The sequence below is a fragment of the Periplaneta americana genome, chromosome 15 (genome assembly GCF_040183065.1).
Source record: "Periplaneta americana isolate PAMFEO1 chromosome 15, P.americana_PAMFEO1_priV1, whole genome shotgun sequence".
Lineage (NCBI taxonomy): Eukaryota > Metazoa > Arthropoda > Insecta > Blattodea > Blattidae > Periplaneta > Periplaneta americana.
Window position 1 is genome coordinate 6,927,277 of NC_091131.1, and position 18,298 is coordinate 6,945,574.

At 35.2% G+C, this 18,298-nt stretch overlaps 1 protein-coding gene across 3 annotated transcripts in view; it reads right to left on the reverse strand.

Moving 5' to 3' along the window:
* The window catches only part of Pif1A (PFTAIRE-interacting factor 1A), a 230,355-nt gene that overhangs the window by 42,738 nt on the left and 169,319 nt on the right, over positions 1-18,298 (reverse strand). For 2 of the 3 annotated variants that reach the window (XM_069848920.1, XM_069848921.1), the window contains exon 7: positions 4,625-4,705. The exons of the other annotated variant lie outside the window; for it this stretch is intronic. In XM_069848920.1, the coding sequence (XP_069705021.1) occupies positions 4,625-4,705 (81 nt within the window). The remainder of the gene's footprint in view (positions 1-4,624; positions 4,706-18,298) is intronic. 3 annotated transcript variants of the gene reach the window in all.

Consider the following 18,298-nt stretch of genomic DNA (forward strand, 5'->3'; position numbering starts at 1 on the left):
GAAATATTCTATCTTCTTCGACTTTTATACCTACTGACAGAGAAGGTAGGGAATTCCTCACAAGTGTTCGACGAAAGCACAAAGAAAATTCCTCACAAGTGTTCGACGAAAGCACAAAGGGAATTCCTCACAAGTGTTCGACGAAAGCACAAAGGGAATTCCTCACAAGTGTTCGACAAAAGCACAAAGAAAATTCCTCACAAGTGTTCGACGAAAGCACAAAGGGAATTCCTCACAAGTGTTCGACGAAAGCACAAAGAAAATTCCTCACAAGTGTTCGACGAAAGCACAAAGGGAATTCCTCACAAGTATTCGACGAAAGCACAAAGAAAATTCCTCACAAGTGCTCAACGAAAGCACAACACACAGTTCATATCACCTTCTTATTCTTCTTTTATAAGCGTATAGCTTGCTAATTAAGCACTTGGGCACAAATGACCCATTGTGCATGCCACAAACTGGAAATCAGCCCAGAAGACCGCAGTGTGTGACCAACTGTGGGATGTTGCTGGGTTATATTTCCTGAAATTCTTCGAGAGAAGCCTGTTTTTCCCGAGATATCGATGTCTGATTTTGCTTAGACCTTGACAATCCAGCAAAATGCGAGGTGATGACTCAACATCCATCCCACAATTCATACAAGTTTGGTCATCGATGAGGCCCAATGTGTGTATAGATGCTCACAGTTCATAGCACACAATGATCTAGTTAAATTGTAACTTACAAGTTGTTGACAACCCGAATTTGAATCCCTATGGGCCCAAGTGGGATTTGTAATGGACAAAGAAGGTGTTCGCTAGTTGATTGTCTCAGGTACTCTCCTGCTGGAATTTCACCGTCATGAAAATAATCGTACTGATGCAAAGTAGAGCACCTCCCATGGTGCATCAAGGACAAGGTATATAAATTATGGAGTATTTCTCGTAGAGAGGGAGGCTTGGTGAATTACGCAAGTCAAGTACCCGCTGTTACGAAAAAAAATATACCAATCTGCCTCTACTACAGCGAAATGTGAAGCTTACTTAATAGCTATCGATTAATGGAAGGACCAAGTACTTACTATCCGTAGAACGGAACATTTCACGCTACTTTTCAGCTTCTTTGCTTGTGTCTTATAACTAGTACTGGCTTCTGAGGGTCTCTTTCCCTTTACGTTATTTACAAGTGCATGGATTTTCAAGCAAATTTTCGATCTGAGTTGTGGAAGATGTTCTTGTTTGAAGGAAATCCCAACTTGTAGGGAAAGTTTAAAATTGTATCAGAAAGGAACGGAAGAACAATTAGGTGTATCAGGCCTAATTATATTATTGGAGAAATAATGCAAAGTTTCTCTTGAATTCTGACTGGATATCAATTGTTTCTGTTTTATTCAGAATGGGGAATATAGACCTACACAATTTGCTTTTCTTTAGTACGTCATCCAATCCTTAATAAGAGAAAAAATGTAAGTGGTTTGATGACATTATTACCATTAGAAATGAAATATTATTGTAATTAATGCCATGATGTGACTATTTTTCATTAATTATACATATTAATGCTATATTGATGATATGAAAGTGAAACGTTTTGGGGTTATATAAGTAGAAGTAGAGAATAACTTAAATTAGATTTTGATTTCTATATTTTACTGAGTGGCGGTTATATAGTATATATAGTATATGTTACTGAAAGCTATAAAACTTACGTAAGATAATAATATTATTAAAAATCAAATATTTTTATAGTTATTAATCAAATGGGGTTGGTCTTTTTCATATATTTAATGGCGGTGTGGTGTAGATATTTATATGCGTATTGGCTCGAGAGAGAATATCTTTCATTATTATGGAAGCAAATAACTTTCAGAATGTCTGGTATTCTTCATTGAAAATAAATCTGAAAAATGTTTATTTGAACGTCTAATGAACTTAGTTTGCAGCACAAGCCACTAGTAATATATAATAGTAAACAGGGTTCGTAGATGAATTATCGGGATAATGCCGTTGGATACGTCTAGCTTGGCAATGGCAAACGCAATGCGAAGTGGAAAATGTGTTGTAAACACGGCTGATGAGAGCGATGTGTTATTATGCATGGCACAACACACAACACAAGATTTCTTTGTGTGCAACTTTTCAATGCAAGACCTGATGACATAGGAAATTTCTACATAGAATAACGAGAAAACAATTGGCAGAGAAAAAAAAAAAACAAAGAGCAAGGAAGACTGATTAACCGCGTATAAGTCGGATAGAGCTGTTGTATGGTGACGTAACACCAATATAATGACTTTTGGAGTATGTGATAGTTTTTAAATGTTACTGCATTTTATTTGTATTTTATCAAGAAAGATGAACTTAAGTTGCCAAATATTGAAATTTTATGTATTGCATTTCCCAACAACAAAGCTAACTTTCAACAGAAAATAAAACCCATGGATATTCCCCATTGTCCTACATGATGGCTGGTATCACGTTATGAATACCTGGCTGGACACAGTTCTCAAATGAAAGAGAGTAAAACTAGACAAGGTGTCAACAAAGGAAAGGACACAGGAAAATAAAAATATTTTGGTAGTGAATGTGGTGATGTACCTTAGTGGACATTGGTGGTTTATGGAGAGGTGACAATGAAGAAAAGTCGTTATTTGGGAGCGCGATGATTTCAACGAAATCTATACTAAATTTTTGGGCTTGAAGAGTATATTAAACTTCCATATTTTTACTGTAGACAGTCACATATTTTCGAAAATAAAATAAACTGTATTAAAATATTGCCATTCGGTTCCTTCACAATGTTTAACATAGTGACGTGTACTGACCAAGATCAGACAACAGTTTCTGTCCATCTAGCCTGCAGGAGAAAACTTCATTTCTTAGAGGCTCTTTTAAAACATTTTATTAAAAGGTTCCTTCACTGAACTATCCATGCCAGAAACAAAATCTACAGGTTACAATAAAACTTCCGGATCTTCATAAGTTTCACACCCCTCAAAGCGAGTTCAAAAGAACCGAATCATTTTATATAATTGATATTTTAGACAGCACATACCAATTCTTCTCAAACTGGTTGTGTTTTACTACGTCATGATTGGAAACGTTACTGTTATGATTAACCTTTTCACTACCGGTACGTTTTCCTTTCTATTAATAAAGTAAGATATTCAAGATTTCCACTCGAACCGTATCCCATGACATAAGACATGAAAAAATAAAAAAATAAAATGTTCCTACCTTCAAAACTACACAACCTACTACCACACACCTTTCTGCTTATTCTAAACAGAACGTTATGTTTCCCCTTAGATTTATGTGTAACGTAGACATACCTATTTTTTATTTCGAGTATTTTCCTAAATTTCTAAAAGTAAAAGTTTTTTTTTTTTCAGTGAATTGTAAACCGAATTCATGTTGGTTCAGGACAAGCATGGGAATATACTTAAGAAATAATTTAGTCCTACCAAACAAATATTAAATTCAAAGAGAGCTGATATTCAAGTAGCCTACAGAAAGCATAACCGACAATAATAAATAAACGTCATCCACAACCAACTCATGCGCACAACAAGTTCATCGTAACTTTTACTGGCACTACGTCATTCTAACATCAGTAACAACCGAGCAAACTGCTAACCACACCAGAAAGGATCATTTTTAAAGTATCGATATAATAAATCAGTCATTTCCAACTGGCCACCCTGTGACGTCGAAGCGCGTTTCCCCTCTCGGAGCAGACTTGGTAGAGCACGTGAGGGAGGGTAATGTTGCGTCTCCGCTATTTAAACATCGCCATCCCTTCCACTGCCACTCCCCCTGTCAAGGAGCTCGAGAGCAGAGACGTGTGACGTCACAGAGCCAGCAGTTGGAAATGTCTGGAATAAATAAAGTAGTGTTAAAAACATATTAAACACAATGATCAGTGTACTGTACCTCATGAGAAGTAGAGTGGACGTCATTGAATGAAGCACGTCCAACAACTGACTACGAAACAAAATAAATAAAAGGTAAAAGGTAAAGGTAGTCCCGTAACATGCCATGAAGGTACTTAGGGGGCATGGAGGTAGAGCCCCATGCTTTCCATGACCTCGGCACTAGAATGAGGTGGTGTGGTCGGCACCACGCTCTGACCACCTTTTACCCCGGTACTCAATTTTATAGGAGGCTGAGTGAACCTCGGGGCCGTTCTGAAAGTTTGGCAACGAGAAAAAATCCTGTTACAACCTGGGATCGAACCCCGGACCTTCCAGTCCGTAGCCAGCTGCTCTACCAACTGAGCTACCCGGCCTCCACAAAATAAATAAAAAGAAACACAAATTGAAAGAAATAAAAAGTTGAAAATTCAATAAACAAAAGAAGAAAAAAAAAGATTCCTATGATGTAGCCTACATCAAACACACTAGTTTCTGAAAAATCTCAATTACACAACATAAGCCATCGACAGAACTCTATTTGAAGGAACCAAATGACGGCACCTTACATTTCGAGGCGTTTAGAAACATACTCTCCAACCCCTATACAGCGTGTGCAGAAACATTCGCTAGGAGGAAAGGTAGCATCACTTGACTCGACTAAAGCCCGAGACGCCCGAACAGTAGAAGAGGCGAGCGGAGCTGCGTCGTCGTGGTCCTGGCGTCTCAACTCACCATCTGCACGGGCGTCGCCGAGGGGTCGTCGCGCTTCTGGGCCTTCTGCCGCCCCCCCTCCATGTCGCGCAGTCTCCGGATCTGCAACATGACACACTGACATTCAGCCAGACGCCTTTCACACACCGGGCAGATGCGCTGCAACAGATCCTCTGTCTACACACTTATGAGCAAAACAATTACAGAATTCAGAACTACAGGCCTAGTTCGAAAATGGGTGTAGCCAAGGGAACACAATTTCTCAGTATGCATTCTTCGCGTTTTCCTAGAATTCACTTCCTTTGTCATGTTGCGAATTACACTAAATTGATAGTTTATTTTCTTAAACATTTATTCAAATATTAAGCACAAGTGAAATGGACCAAATTAGAAGTTGAATACATTGATTAAAGTTCTCGTTAACACTTTGTTAAAAACATAAAATTTACTCTGTCACACAATAAAATATATAGCACAAGACAATGGATACAACCCTAACATAATAGACACACTAATAAAAAAGGCAAAACAAAAACAGACCAAACCAACACAAACACCACGTGAGAATAAATACATAACATTAACATATCACAATACCAATACCCACAAAACTGCAACTTCATTCAGAAAACTAAAGTACAAAATTGCATACAAAACAAATAATACAACACAGAAATACTTAAATAACCACACTAAACATTCAAATATATATAATTCAACTGGAGTTTACATATTAAAATGCAATAGTTGCCCACATTTTTACATAGGACAGACAGGAAGATCCTTTCATACAAGATACAACGAACATATTAAAGCTATAACCAAACCTCACATTACATCAAATTATGCAGATCACATTATCGACAATAATCATGACTACAATAATATAGAAACAGATATGGAAATTTTACACATCACACCAAAAAGTTCACAGTTAAATATCCTAGAACAATACGAAATATATAAGAATACAATAGCACACCCACAATACATACTTAATACGCAACTACAGTTCAATACGCACACATTGTTTGACGTCATAGTACGTCATAACATACAGACAGCCAACCCCCACCATAGGAGCAACACACCCCCACCCCTACCATCGACAACTGCACATCGCAGAGCCAAAATCAGCAGTGGTTCAAGAGACACTGAAGACGACGACAAAAAGCGTCGAAACGGGCCGTCTGTCGAAGGTAAATACCTTTTTAACAATTTTAACACTTTTAACGTGTGACAGAGTAAATTTTATGTTTAGAAGTTGAATTTTTCGTTTTATAAATTAAACACAAAGGCATTCTCAATAACCTAAATACATTTAACTGCATTTATAAATTGTGTAACTTAAATATATAAAAGTAATTACATATTCACAAATTTACATAGAATAGTTGCATGTACATCATACTATAATACCTCCTGATATCACCTTTTTACTTATGAAAATATGAACTTAAATATCACAAGAGTATATTTGTGGTTTATTATGGGATCCCGAACAAATCTCTCGCTTTTCCATTCCAGGGACGTCATTTAGAGGGGGCAGAAAGAGGATACCAAGTTTGAGATTAAAGAAATTAATAATTGAGTTATGGACAGATGATTTAAACCTTGAGGACGAAACAGGCCAATAGGTCTAATCCCTGTAGCTGAAGAAGAAGAAGAAGAAGAAGAAAAAGAAGAAGAATTGAGTAGCACTATTAAAAATTTGAGTATTGTACTTTTAATGTATTAAAAATTTTAAGTACCTTTTCTCAAATGAAACAAAGGCGCTATCCTTTGCTATATTAGTGGTTGTTATCTATTGTGAATAAAAGTGCATTTTTTGTTCACTGAAATTAAAATGTCTTTATCAATAAAATTGTGTATGTTAATTTGTTCGCTCCTACGTCTTAGTAGCAGCAAGTGCATTTCAATTACTTGTGTTAGTAAGATAAGAAATTTAAACTAGACTGGAAACTGGAAATGTAGTGTAAAGTGGGGTAAAGTTGACTATAAAACAAAAAAAAGGCCACCGGTATAGCTCAGTCGGTTAAGGCGCTTGCATGCCGATCCAGAGTTGCACTTGGGCGCTGGTTCGATTCCAGCTTGGGCTAATTACCTGATTGAGTTATTTCCGAGTTTTCTCCAACCGTAAGACGAATGTCAGGTAGGCCTACTATATGGCGAATCCTCGACCTCATTTCGCCAAATAGCACCTCACTATCATCAATATAATTGACACTAAATAACCTAGTATTTGATACTGCGTCGTTAAATAACCACTAAAAAAATAAACCATGATATCAGCCATATTTGTAACTTGATGTAATAAATTTAATTAGACTTAAAAATAGAGAAAAATAATGAACTTTAAAAGTATATTCAGTGTGTCTGATATCATTTAAATCCTTCTTTTTTATGGTCAAGTTTAACCTAGTTTACGGTACGGAAAAAAAGTTCATTTCAGAGGAAATAAAGGTCCGCCACGTGATATATCCTATAAGACCTTCCCTAAAAATCCTGCCCTCTTCAAGTAAAAAGTGAAATGATTTCCTGATTCTAAAGATAATGATATATTATTTTGTTTATTAAAAATTGTCAACCTTGTATTTCATGCGCATCATTCCTGGTTAAATTGATGTGCGTGTAATAAGAACAAAATTCGATGAATAGCTCAAGAAAATAGCTGTAGACAGATGGAATTCTCAAGAGTTCTAGGTCACAGTGCTAACATAAAAAACTGACTGGAAAATTTTATCGTGGTAACAGGCTATGGGTCTATAAACTAAAAAAAGGTTTTTTTATATATCCACCCTAGTTTAAGAATAATATTATGAAAGGGGCAGAATGACAACAATGACAAAACGGTCGTTCCACAATATATACATAAGTCAAATGCAATGATAGACTGTGATTTGAGACGATTCGAAAGGATAGGTAAAATTGTGACTTTCCGAAGAATTAGGCTGGAGAAGCTGTCATTGTTACTCAAAACGCCATATCAATTTATTTTAATGTTCATTAAGGGTAGGCTATACAAACTTCTTGTTCAATTGAGTAGTCCAAAAATATCAGTTTAATTATAATATTCAACGAAATTATGTTACGTTAGGCTACTACCTTAGAAACTCCCTTTAATGAAACCATTACTTTTCTTAAATGAAACTATGACTTTCAATCAAATAGTATCTCCAAGAAATATAAATTTTATTTTCACACTGCGAAATTCCGATGCATCAAAGAAGATACTTTGGTGAATAGATATTTTTGGGGTTTCCAAGCGATAATTTCGAACTTCGCCACACTTCAAATATTACTTATCAACAGTACGAAAAGCAACGGAAAGCTACTGTTCCGTATCATGTTCCCGGGAGACCGACGCGAAGTAAAGCCTGGTTCACAATAAATTGGAAACGAGAATCGGAACGAAAACGAAAACGGTAAAATTGTTAAAATGTATACATTTAAATGTGGGCATTCACAATTAACGAAAAGCTTGCCGGATCCCGAAATCGGGAACGGAGAGTTGGCCAAGTTTCAACTTTGGCGTTCACTTTTCCGATCACAGCCCACTAGATTCATTCTATTGCCATCTAAAAGCTATTTTGTCGTCGTATATTTTGTAGCAAGAAGACCGTGACATAACCTATGCATTATTTTGTTCTGTGCTGTGCATCTTGGAGCAAGTTTTATTTTATGAGATTCTAATATTGAAATCCTCATGTTTACAATAATGGCGCGCCTCGTATAAAAATGAGAAAATGAAGGAGAACACGTGGCTTTCAATAGCTGCATCTTTGAACACCGATCGGAAGCGAATCATATTTTATTACTGTATTGGTTGTATTACACACTACATATTCACGCTTCAATTCAATAACTACTGTTGTGTTCATTTTTGTTCTATTACAAATGTTTCTTCTCTAATTATTTTACGTTATGGTAGACTTAAAATTGGTTGTGATAATAAAGATGCAAGGGCATATTTATAGTACCGTACCTAATGAAATGTTTCAGTTGAAATTTCGAAGTTGGTTAACCTATATTTATGTTGGTTGCCTTGTATTCATGAGAGAATGCCATTTGTCAATTATACACAAACAACATCAGAATGCGTAATATCGACTTTACATATCGTTATTGACATGCATATCGATATGCATAGTCGTCTACGTTCTCGGTTTATTGTGAATCAAATATTTTCATATTCACGTCCTCTGCTTCTCGTTTTCATTCTGGTTCTCGTTCACGGTTTATTGTGAACCAGCCTTAAGTGCCCATCGGCAATCCTAGAGCTGGCACCAACGCGTGACTCAGTGATGACTATTTTAAGCCTGTCTGTAACACTGGACGACGTGCTGTCACGCACTTCGTATTCATCGAAATGGTGACCCGGCGTGCCATTGCATAACAGATTCGGCGTGTGTCACGGTGATGTCACGGTTCCCAGGCATTAATGCGCCGCACGAACGCGCAAGAAATGCGCACGCGCGTAGCAAATCTAACGGACTGGCAACAATTACTTCAATGTTATCCAAATCGAAAGCACAGACAAGGCCAAGTTACACTTCTTTACGTTTTGACGATGTTGCACGTAAGTTAACTTCTCTAAAAACAGTGTTTCCTGTTGTATACTTACTACCGTGATTCAATTGACGAGCTTATTTTCAAACCGACCCTTGTCCATTCCCATAACTTTGTGGGAAATCACGAAAAATGTTTTTAAGGGGAGATGATGGTATTTTTTTGGTGCAAAATGAGTAAATTTTCAGAAAACAAAAAAATTCTTTAAAATACTCTGTGATATGTGTGGAATGCATTGCATAACATTTTGTGGGTATTTGTGCCCTTATCGGATGTTGAGTCGCCATTTTTAAACTTCCTGCGTTATGGATTTTTAAATCACTCGCACACTTTTATTGTTGTTTCCGGTAAATTAAATAAAAAAAATTCTTTAAAATACCCTTTGATATGTGTGGAATGCATTGCATAACATTTTGTGGGTATTTGTGCCCTTATCGGATGTTGAGTCGCCATTTTTAAACTTCCTGCGTTATGGATTTTTAAATCACTCGCACACTTTTATTGTTGTTTCCGGTAAATTAAATAAAAAAAATTCTTTAAAATACCCTTTGATATGTGTGGAATGCATTGCATAACATTTTGTGGGTATTTGTGCCCTTATCGGATGTTGAGTCGCCATTTTTAAACTTCCTGCGTTATGGATTTTTAAATCACTCGCACACTTTTATTGTTGTTTCCGGTAAATTAAATAAAAAAAAATCTTTAAAATACCCTTTGATATGTGTGGAATGCATTGCATAACATTTTCTGGGTATTTGTGCCCTTATCGGATGTTGAGTCGCCATTTTTAAACTTCCTGCGTTATGGATTTTTAAATCACTCGCACACTTTTATTGTTGTTTCCGGTAAATTAAATAAAAAAAATCTTTAAAATACCCTTTGATATGTGTGGAATGCATTGCATAACATTTTCTGGGTATTTGTGCCCTTATCGGATGTTGAGTCGCCATTTTTAAACTTCCTGCGTTATGGATTTTTAAATCACTCGCACACTTTTATTGTTGTTTCCGGTAAATTAAATAAAAAAAAATCTTTAAAATACCCTTTGATATGTGTGGAATGCATTGCATAACATTTTCTGGGTATTTGTGCCCTTATCGGATGTTGAGACGTCATTTTTAAACTTCCTGCGCTATGGATTTTTAAATCACACGCCCTCTTTTATCGGTTTCCAGTATCTTCATTTTTTTTGCTACATTGTCTGACAAAAATGGATATAATATCTGAACTATTAAAGATACATGCATGAAAATTAGAACACACATTCCTTAGACTATTAGGAAACTTTTCTCTGTAACAGAATTTTGTTAATTGATTTCATTTTAAAAATACGTCCGTTTCTTTGCAAGAAAGGAAATCAGAAAATTGTTATTAAATTTTAATTGTTTATTTTACATACGTAGGGACTAATATCACAATTCTGTTACAGACAGTTTGTAAAAATTGATTTTGCAAATACACTGCAAAACACTGTTTGAATCTATCTTTAAAAACGGTTTAGATATATCGGTTTTAGTACAATCCTGCATTGGATATTTTTTTTTTTTTTCAAATTTGGGCCGCCAAATAATTTTTTTCAAAATATTTTTATTTGGTTGAGTTGCCACAGCTATGAGCTCTCTACATACAAAAAATTAATATTTTACACCAAATAGGAAAAAAGTTAAAAAAAATACCATCCTCTCCCCTTAAGTCTAAAATTTCTTACCAGCTAGACAAGAGACATTATGAAACCAAAGAGGTCGGATGCATTTAGAATCAAATGGGAAAATGAGACTCTTTGATTCCAAAGCTGGAATTAATATTCTGTCGGAAATTCTGCTGTTAACAAGAGTCAGTTTGATTGCAATACTCACTTTTAACTCAAGATTTTAGGGGTTAGAGGGCGTTCTGAAGCCAAATCATGACAGTTGTATGTAGAGTTATAATTTAAGAATGCATGGACACAGGAAGCTAATTTTCGTTATCAGGTGGACAAGAGACGTTTTGGAAATTAGCCCCTCAGTTACTAGAAATAGTAGATTATCGCAATCACGATAAATGCGAAATATGATGTCAAAATAATAATTTTATGTTTAGAAGCATGTCAAGTAGAGTCAATTATTGTAGTTTCTAAATCCGCAATAAAATATGAAATTGAGTACAAAATGTGAAATGTATGTTTATGTGAAATAACAGCGATATTATACAGTATTTAGAGACTATTTTTTTTTGTAAAAATAAAAATCAAGATCTATAGTCGCGACGCTGTTATTCCCGGCGTGACTCCTCCTCTTTGCTTACGTCTTAGGAAGTCAAGGCTGTATAAAGTCTAGATAGGTAGTATCGTTCGCCATTTTTGTTCTTTCGTTGCCGAGTTACCAGACGAGGGATCTATTTGCCACACCGTTAAACATTATCATGCCGTAGCTCCTATGATAATAAATCAAACGCACTGTAATTCAGCAAATAATTGAGCGGCAAATAACGTCCTCGTGTGCTTTCTGCGAACGCCAACGAAAGAGCCAAAATGGCGGGCGATTATATTTTAAGTATTTATCCAGCCTTAGGAAATGCTTTACATCTTCATCAGCGAATGACAAGACGCACACGTTTAAATGTAGCCGACCTGCAACGTGATTGGCTGCCGGAAATTAGAGCGACGGGACTATATCTTAGGCTACGCCACACACTTTTTTAAACAATTTGATCACCCCTCTATCTTACAGGCAGGCGAAACAGATTAAAGAAGAGTAATGTTGAAATCTGTTCGATGTTTAACTTTCAATGAGCGTCTTTAAATTAAATAAAACGATCTGTTGTCTTGAGTACCGATCTTAAATGCATATCAAAGTGGCTTTGTGGGTAGGTACTAGGAGGCTAGAAACAAGATGATCAACTGTTACCAATATAACCCTCTGTGATATTCTTACGTTTCATATTTATTATGTATTTTCACCTGTATTTCTTTATCGAACATGTCATTGTACGGCTTATAACATCAGCCAAACGCCTCAGCATTAAATAAATATGTAATAAATACTAAAAGTAAAACAATTACAAAACCAATAACAAATAGGTATTGTTAATTTAATAATAATAATAATAATAATAATAATAATAATAATAATAATAATATTGATAATAATATATTTTATTTTACCTGACAGAATTAAGGTCTTAAGACCTCAAGGCCTTATCTTACACTCAATCAGATCTACAAACGACTCTCTAAGAACATCATAAGTAGTCAAGAGGTAACAAAACAAGACAATTACGATTTTGTAAATTAAATATTATAAAACAAAATATAATACAAAATAAATTGTAATTAATTAACTTTCGAAGAACATTACGGGTAAACAACAAATTGGTAAATGAAATTCTGTAACGGTACAAATTATTAATACTTACTTACTTTTAAGGAACCCGGAGGTTCATTGCCGCCCTCTCATAAGCCCGCCATCGGTCCATATCCTGAGCAAGATTAATCCATTCTCCATCATCATATCCCACCTCCCTCAAATCCATTTTAATATTATCCTCCCATCTACGTCTCGGCCTCCCTACAGATATTTTTCCCTCCGGCCTCCCAACTAACACTCTATATGCATTTCTGGATTCGCCCATACGTGCTACATGCCCTGCCCATCTCAAACGTCTGAATTTAATGTTCCTAATTATGTCAGGAGAAGAATAGAATCCGTGCAGTTCTGTGTTGTGTAACTCCATTCTCCTGTAACTTCATCCCTCTTAGCCCCAAATATTTTCCTAAGCACCTTATTCTCAAACACCCTTAACCTATACAAAGTAATATAGATAGTTAAACATATCCATGATATTCAAGGAATATTATAACTCAGTAAGATAAAATTTAACACAGTAGATATATAAGAAATGCAGATTCATGCAATTGTATCCATTTAATTATTTAGAGATTTAGTAATTAAAAATTTAATTGTAAGACTCATGAGTGACACGTCATTGGTGTCACTTATGAGTTCTAACTAGTCTAGCCGACTGATGACCGAACATACATATACAGGGTGTGTCAAAATGTAAGGTCAATCGTTCAAGACGCGGAGAAGGACATGCTTTACTGCAAAATATATTAATATAATTTTTTTCAAAATCTTCCACGTTTCCAAGTTGCAGGATAATAAACTTTCCTATAAATAATAGAATAGAATAAGTATATATAAATTTCAATCATAAGACATCTATTTGCAAATAGATGTGTCTTATGATTGAAATTTATATATACTTATTCTATTATTATATTACTAGGCATATCTGAAAATATAAAATGAATTGTAAAAAAAAAAAAAAAAAAAAAAAAACCTATAAATGTCATACTCTAGGTATGTACCCATTTCGTATTTCATTTCGCTAAATAATCATGGTAAGTATTTGAACAAGCATAAACTACTCTCATTAAAGACTATCGAAGCAGATGTTGAAAAAGTCTCCCTCTGTCACGTACGCAGAAGTTCAATCTCGCGTTGCGAGTTCTACACTCCCTGTTATCATATCTCCTCTGCAGCTCTGTGAATCCTTGCGACTAGATCATCTCATCTGATATCATAGAACTATAGACACATGCCTTTATCCCCACAGATATAAGTCCAGTGGTGTCAAGTTTGGAGACAGTGTCGGCCAAGAAACTGGACCATCCCTAATCACAAGTTAAAGAAACAGAATGTAGACTGTAAAAATACAGCACATTCATCATGACAGAGCAAACCTATCGAAATAAAAACGACAAATGAGTTCATAGACTACCCATATGACAATGAAAGGAACGTTTATCATAGTATAACTCGAAAACGGGAACGAATTCAGAAAAATGGTATTAACATTTTTTGCAGCAAATCAGGTCCTTTAACAGCTCCATAACGATTGACCTTACCTTCTAATACACCCCGAATAGCTAATATAATACATGATAAATAAGGTACGAGTAAATAATTCCCAAGTTCAATATTTGCGAATCAATTAATTCGGTAAAGATACACATAAAACAATATTATTTCTGTTAAAAGATATTAGGCGGCTTCATTTAAAGAATAATACGGAACTGACTCAAAAGGTTTCATCAGAGAAAATAACAGATTTTTTTTTTTTGCATATTTCAGTTGCAATGTACATGTCACTTGGTTTCTGAGTTCAATATGTACGAGTAGACCCATGAAATCAGTCTTCACGAACTGTTTCCCAATCATCAATATTGAATACCACGGGATCGCTTTCTAAACTGTCGCCATATCCTAGTCTATGAAGGTCTTCATTCTTTTAGGTATGTTACCTTCTCGATGTCTGCACGGAGGCCTACTTCCTTACGGAGCTACCACCAACAATTCGTATTCTAACGAGGCTGTTAGCAGGGACAATTTAATCATTAGCATTGGAGCAGGTAACGTCGTAGGATTGCTGAATGTAAAGAACCGGTGTCCCTAATAAAGAGCTTTAGACAAAATGGCGGTGATTTATCGCCCACATTAAATAACCTGTAGTCTGAAGTCAAGTAGAATAAAAACTAAAACTACTACATAGCCAAATTCGAATCGTTTTACTTTAGTTTCAACACTTACGCCACCCCGAAGATTTCAGACACGTATATCCAACTTTTAAGTTATGCATTATAAGTATATATGAGTATATTAAAAATCAATCATTTGTAGATAAGCCTGAAAAATTGGTTTTATACACAGATAAGGTTCTCTATGCCGATACTTTATAATCTGTGTAAAATAAACTACACATGCTAGCTAGTTAATTAATCCCTTGTTTTTAGCCAAATACAGATCGGCCAAAGCAATTATACTTTACTTACTTACTTAACTGGCTTTTAAGGAACCCGAAGGTTCATTGCCGCCCTCACATAAGCCCACCATTGGTCCCTATTCTGTGCAAGATTAATCCAGTTTCTATCATCATATCCCACCTCCCTCAAATCCATTTTAATACTATCTTCCCATCTACGTCTCGGTCTCCCCAAAGGTCTTTTTCCCTCCGGCCTCTCAACCAACACTCTATATGCATTTCTGGATTTGCCCATACGTGCTAAATGTCCTGCCCATCTCAAACGTCTGGATTTAATGTTCCTAATTATGTCAGGTTAAGAATACAATGCGTGCAGTCCTGTATTGTGTAACTTTCTTCATTCTCCTGTAACTTCATCCCTTTTAGCCCCAAATATTTTCCTAAGCACCTTATTCTCAAACACCCTTAACCTATGTTCATCTCTCAAAGTGAGGGTCCAGTTTCGCAACCATAAAGAACAACCGGTAATATAACTCTTTTATAAATTCTAACTTTCAGAATTTTTGACAGCAGACTGGATGATAAAAGCTTCTCAACCGAATAATAACAGGCATTTCCCATATTTATTCTGTGTTTAATTTCCTCCCGAGTATCATTTATATCTGTTACTGTTGCTCCCAGGTATTTGAACTTCTCCACCTCTTCGAAGGATAAATTTTCAATTTTTATATTTCCATTTCGTACAATATTCTCGTCACGAGACACAATCATATACTTTGTCAAAGCAATTATATATATATATATATATATATATATATATATAATTGTATTCTTAATAGTGTAATTGTAATCTCCTGGTAGATGGGAAGAGGAAGCTTGATGATTTTATCTCTATCAGATTAAATAAATAAATAAATAAATACTACTAAATAAAAAATGTTCGCTTATTAAAAAGGATAATATTCAGGTACTTAATTACCTATTGCTTTTAGCGTTTAGTACATTCGTGAACAGACATCGTTGTTTAATTCTTCATCTAAACAACAATACAAATGAAAAAAAATCACATAACTCCTCTTCTTACCCCTCGAATGTTTGCAATTCCAGAGAGTCGGTATCTACATCATCACATCACATAACACTTAATGTAAGTTACGTATAAAGGAGCATATTATTTATTTGTAAATTTTTAGGGCTTTCGCTGGCACTAACCCGTTTCAGCTCGTCCACCAGAGAAATGTATTATCAGATTCTATGTGGCATTTCACATATAATTCAGATGCCGTATACAGAATAGATTCGAAGCAATCCATCCGAATGGGATACACTTCACCACAGTGTGAGTGATAACAAGGGAAGGAAGACGGCGAGACTGGAATCGAGACCACATGGAAGAGAGGCAGGAAAGAAAAGCAGACCTGAAACTCGGACATCTACCACGGACGGCGGCCTCTAATTCATGGAAACCACAACAATAAAAGGAAAACAGACCGCCGCGCCGATATGCTTGGGTCAGCGCGGCGTCCAGCTCCCACATTCTGATCACGCCCCACGATTCGCATGCAGGAATCCACGTGAGCCCCCGGGTCAACCTCACTTAACGATGTTGTTCCCACAACAGGACCTCTTCCATCAGCGCCGCGTACGTACCGGACTCTATTGTTGATGTGTATGAAATACACGAGTCATCAAGACTACGTACAAAAAGGTATTATCATGTAAATAAGTTATGCTGATATTCACGAATCATTTGAAATGTACACAAAAACATACTGTTTATGTAAATATGTTAATATTCACGAGTCATTCGAACTGTGCTCAAAAGTTTATTGTTGATGTACATATGTTGATGTTCATGAATCATTAGAAATGTGTACGAAACTATACTGTTGATATGTGAGTGTAAATATGATGACATTCATGAACCATTAGAACTATGTTCACGAATCATTAGAACTGTGTACAAAACTATATTGTTGATATGTGTGTAAATATGTTCACATTCATGAACCATTAGAACTATGTTCACAAATCATTAGAACTGTGTACAAAAATATATTGTTGATATGTGAGTAAATATGTTCACATTCATGAACCATTAGAACTATGTTCACGAATCATTAGAACTGTGTACAAAACTATATTGTTGATATGTGTGTAAATATGTTGACATTCATGAACCATTAGAACTATGTTCACGAATCATTAGAACTGTGTACAAAACTATATTGTTGATATGTGTGTAAATATGTTGACATTCATGAACCATTAGAACTATGTTCACGAATCATTAGAACTGTGTACAAAACTATATTGTTGATATGTGTGTAAGTTGACTTTCATGAACCATTAGAACTATGTTCACGAATCATTAGAACTGTGTACAAAACTATATTGTTGATATGTGAGTAATTATGTTGACATTCATGAACCATTAGAACTATGTTCACGAAGCATTAGAACTGTGTACAAAACTATATTGTTGATATGTGAGTGTAAATATGATGACATTCATGAACCATTAGAACTATGTTCACGAATCATTAGAACTGTGTACAAAACTATATTGTTGATATGTTAGTGTAAATATGATGACATTCATGAACCATTAGAACTATGTTCACGAATCATTAGAACTGTGTACAAAACTATATTGTTGATATGTTAGTAATTATGTTGACATTCATGAACCATTAGAACTATGTTCACGAAGCATTAGAACTGTGTACAAAGCTATATTGTTGATATGTGTGTAAATATGTTGACTTTCATGAACCATTAGAACTATGTTCACGAATCATTAGAACTGTGTACAAAACTATATTGTTGATATGTGAGTGTAAATATGATGACATTCATGAACCATTAGAACTATGTTCACGAATCATTAGAACTGTGTACAAAACTATATTGTTGATATGTGAGTAATTATGTTGACTTTCATGAACCATTAGAATTATGTTCACGAAGCATTAGAACTGTGTACAAAACTATATTGTTGATATGTGTGTAAATATGTTGACTTTCATGAACCATTAGAACTATGTTCACGAATCATTAGAACTGTGTACAAAACTATATTGTTGATATGTGTGTAAATATGTTGACATTCATGAACCATTAGAACTATGTTCACGAATCATTAGAACTGTGTACAAAACTATATTGTTGATATGTGTGTAAGTTGAATTTCATGAACCATTAGAACTATGTTCACGAATCATTAGAACTGTGTACAAAACTATATTGTTGATATGTGAGTAATTATGTTGACATTCATGAACCATTAGAACTATGTTCACGAAGCATTAGAACTGTGTACAAAACTATATTGTTGATATGTGTGTAAATATGTTGACTTTCATGAACCATTAGAACTATGTT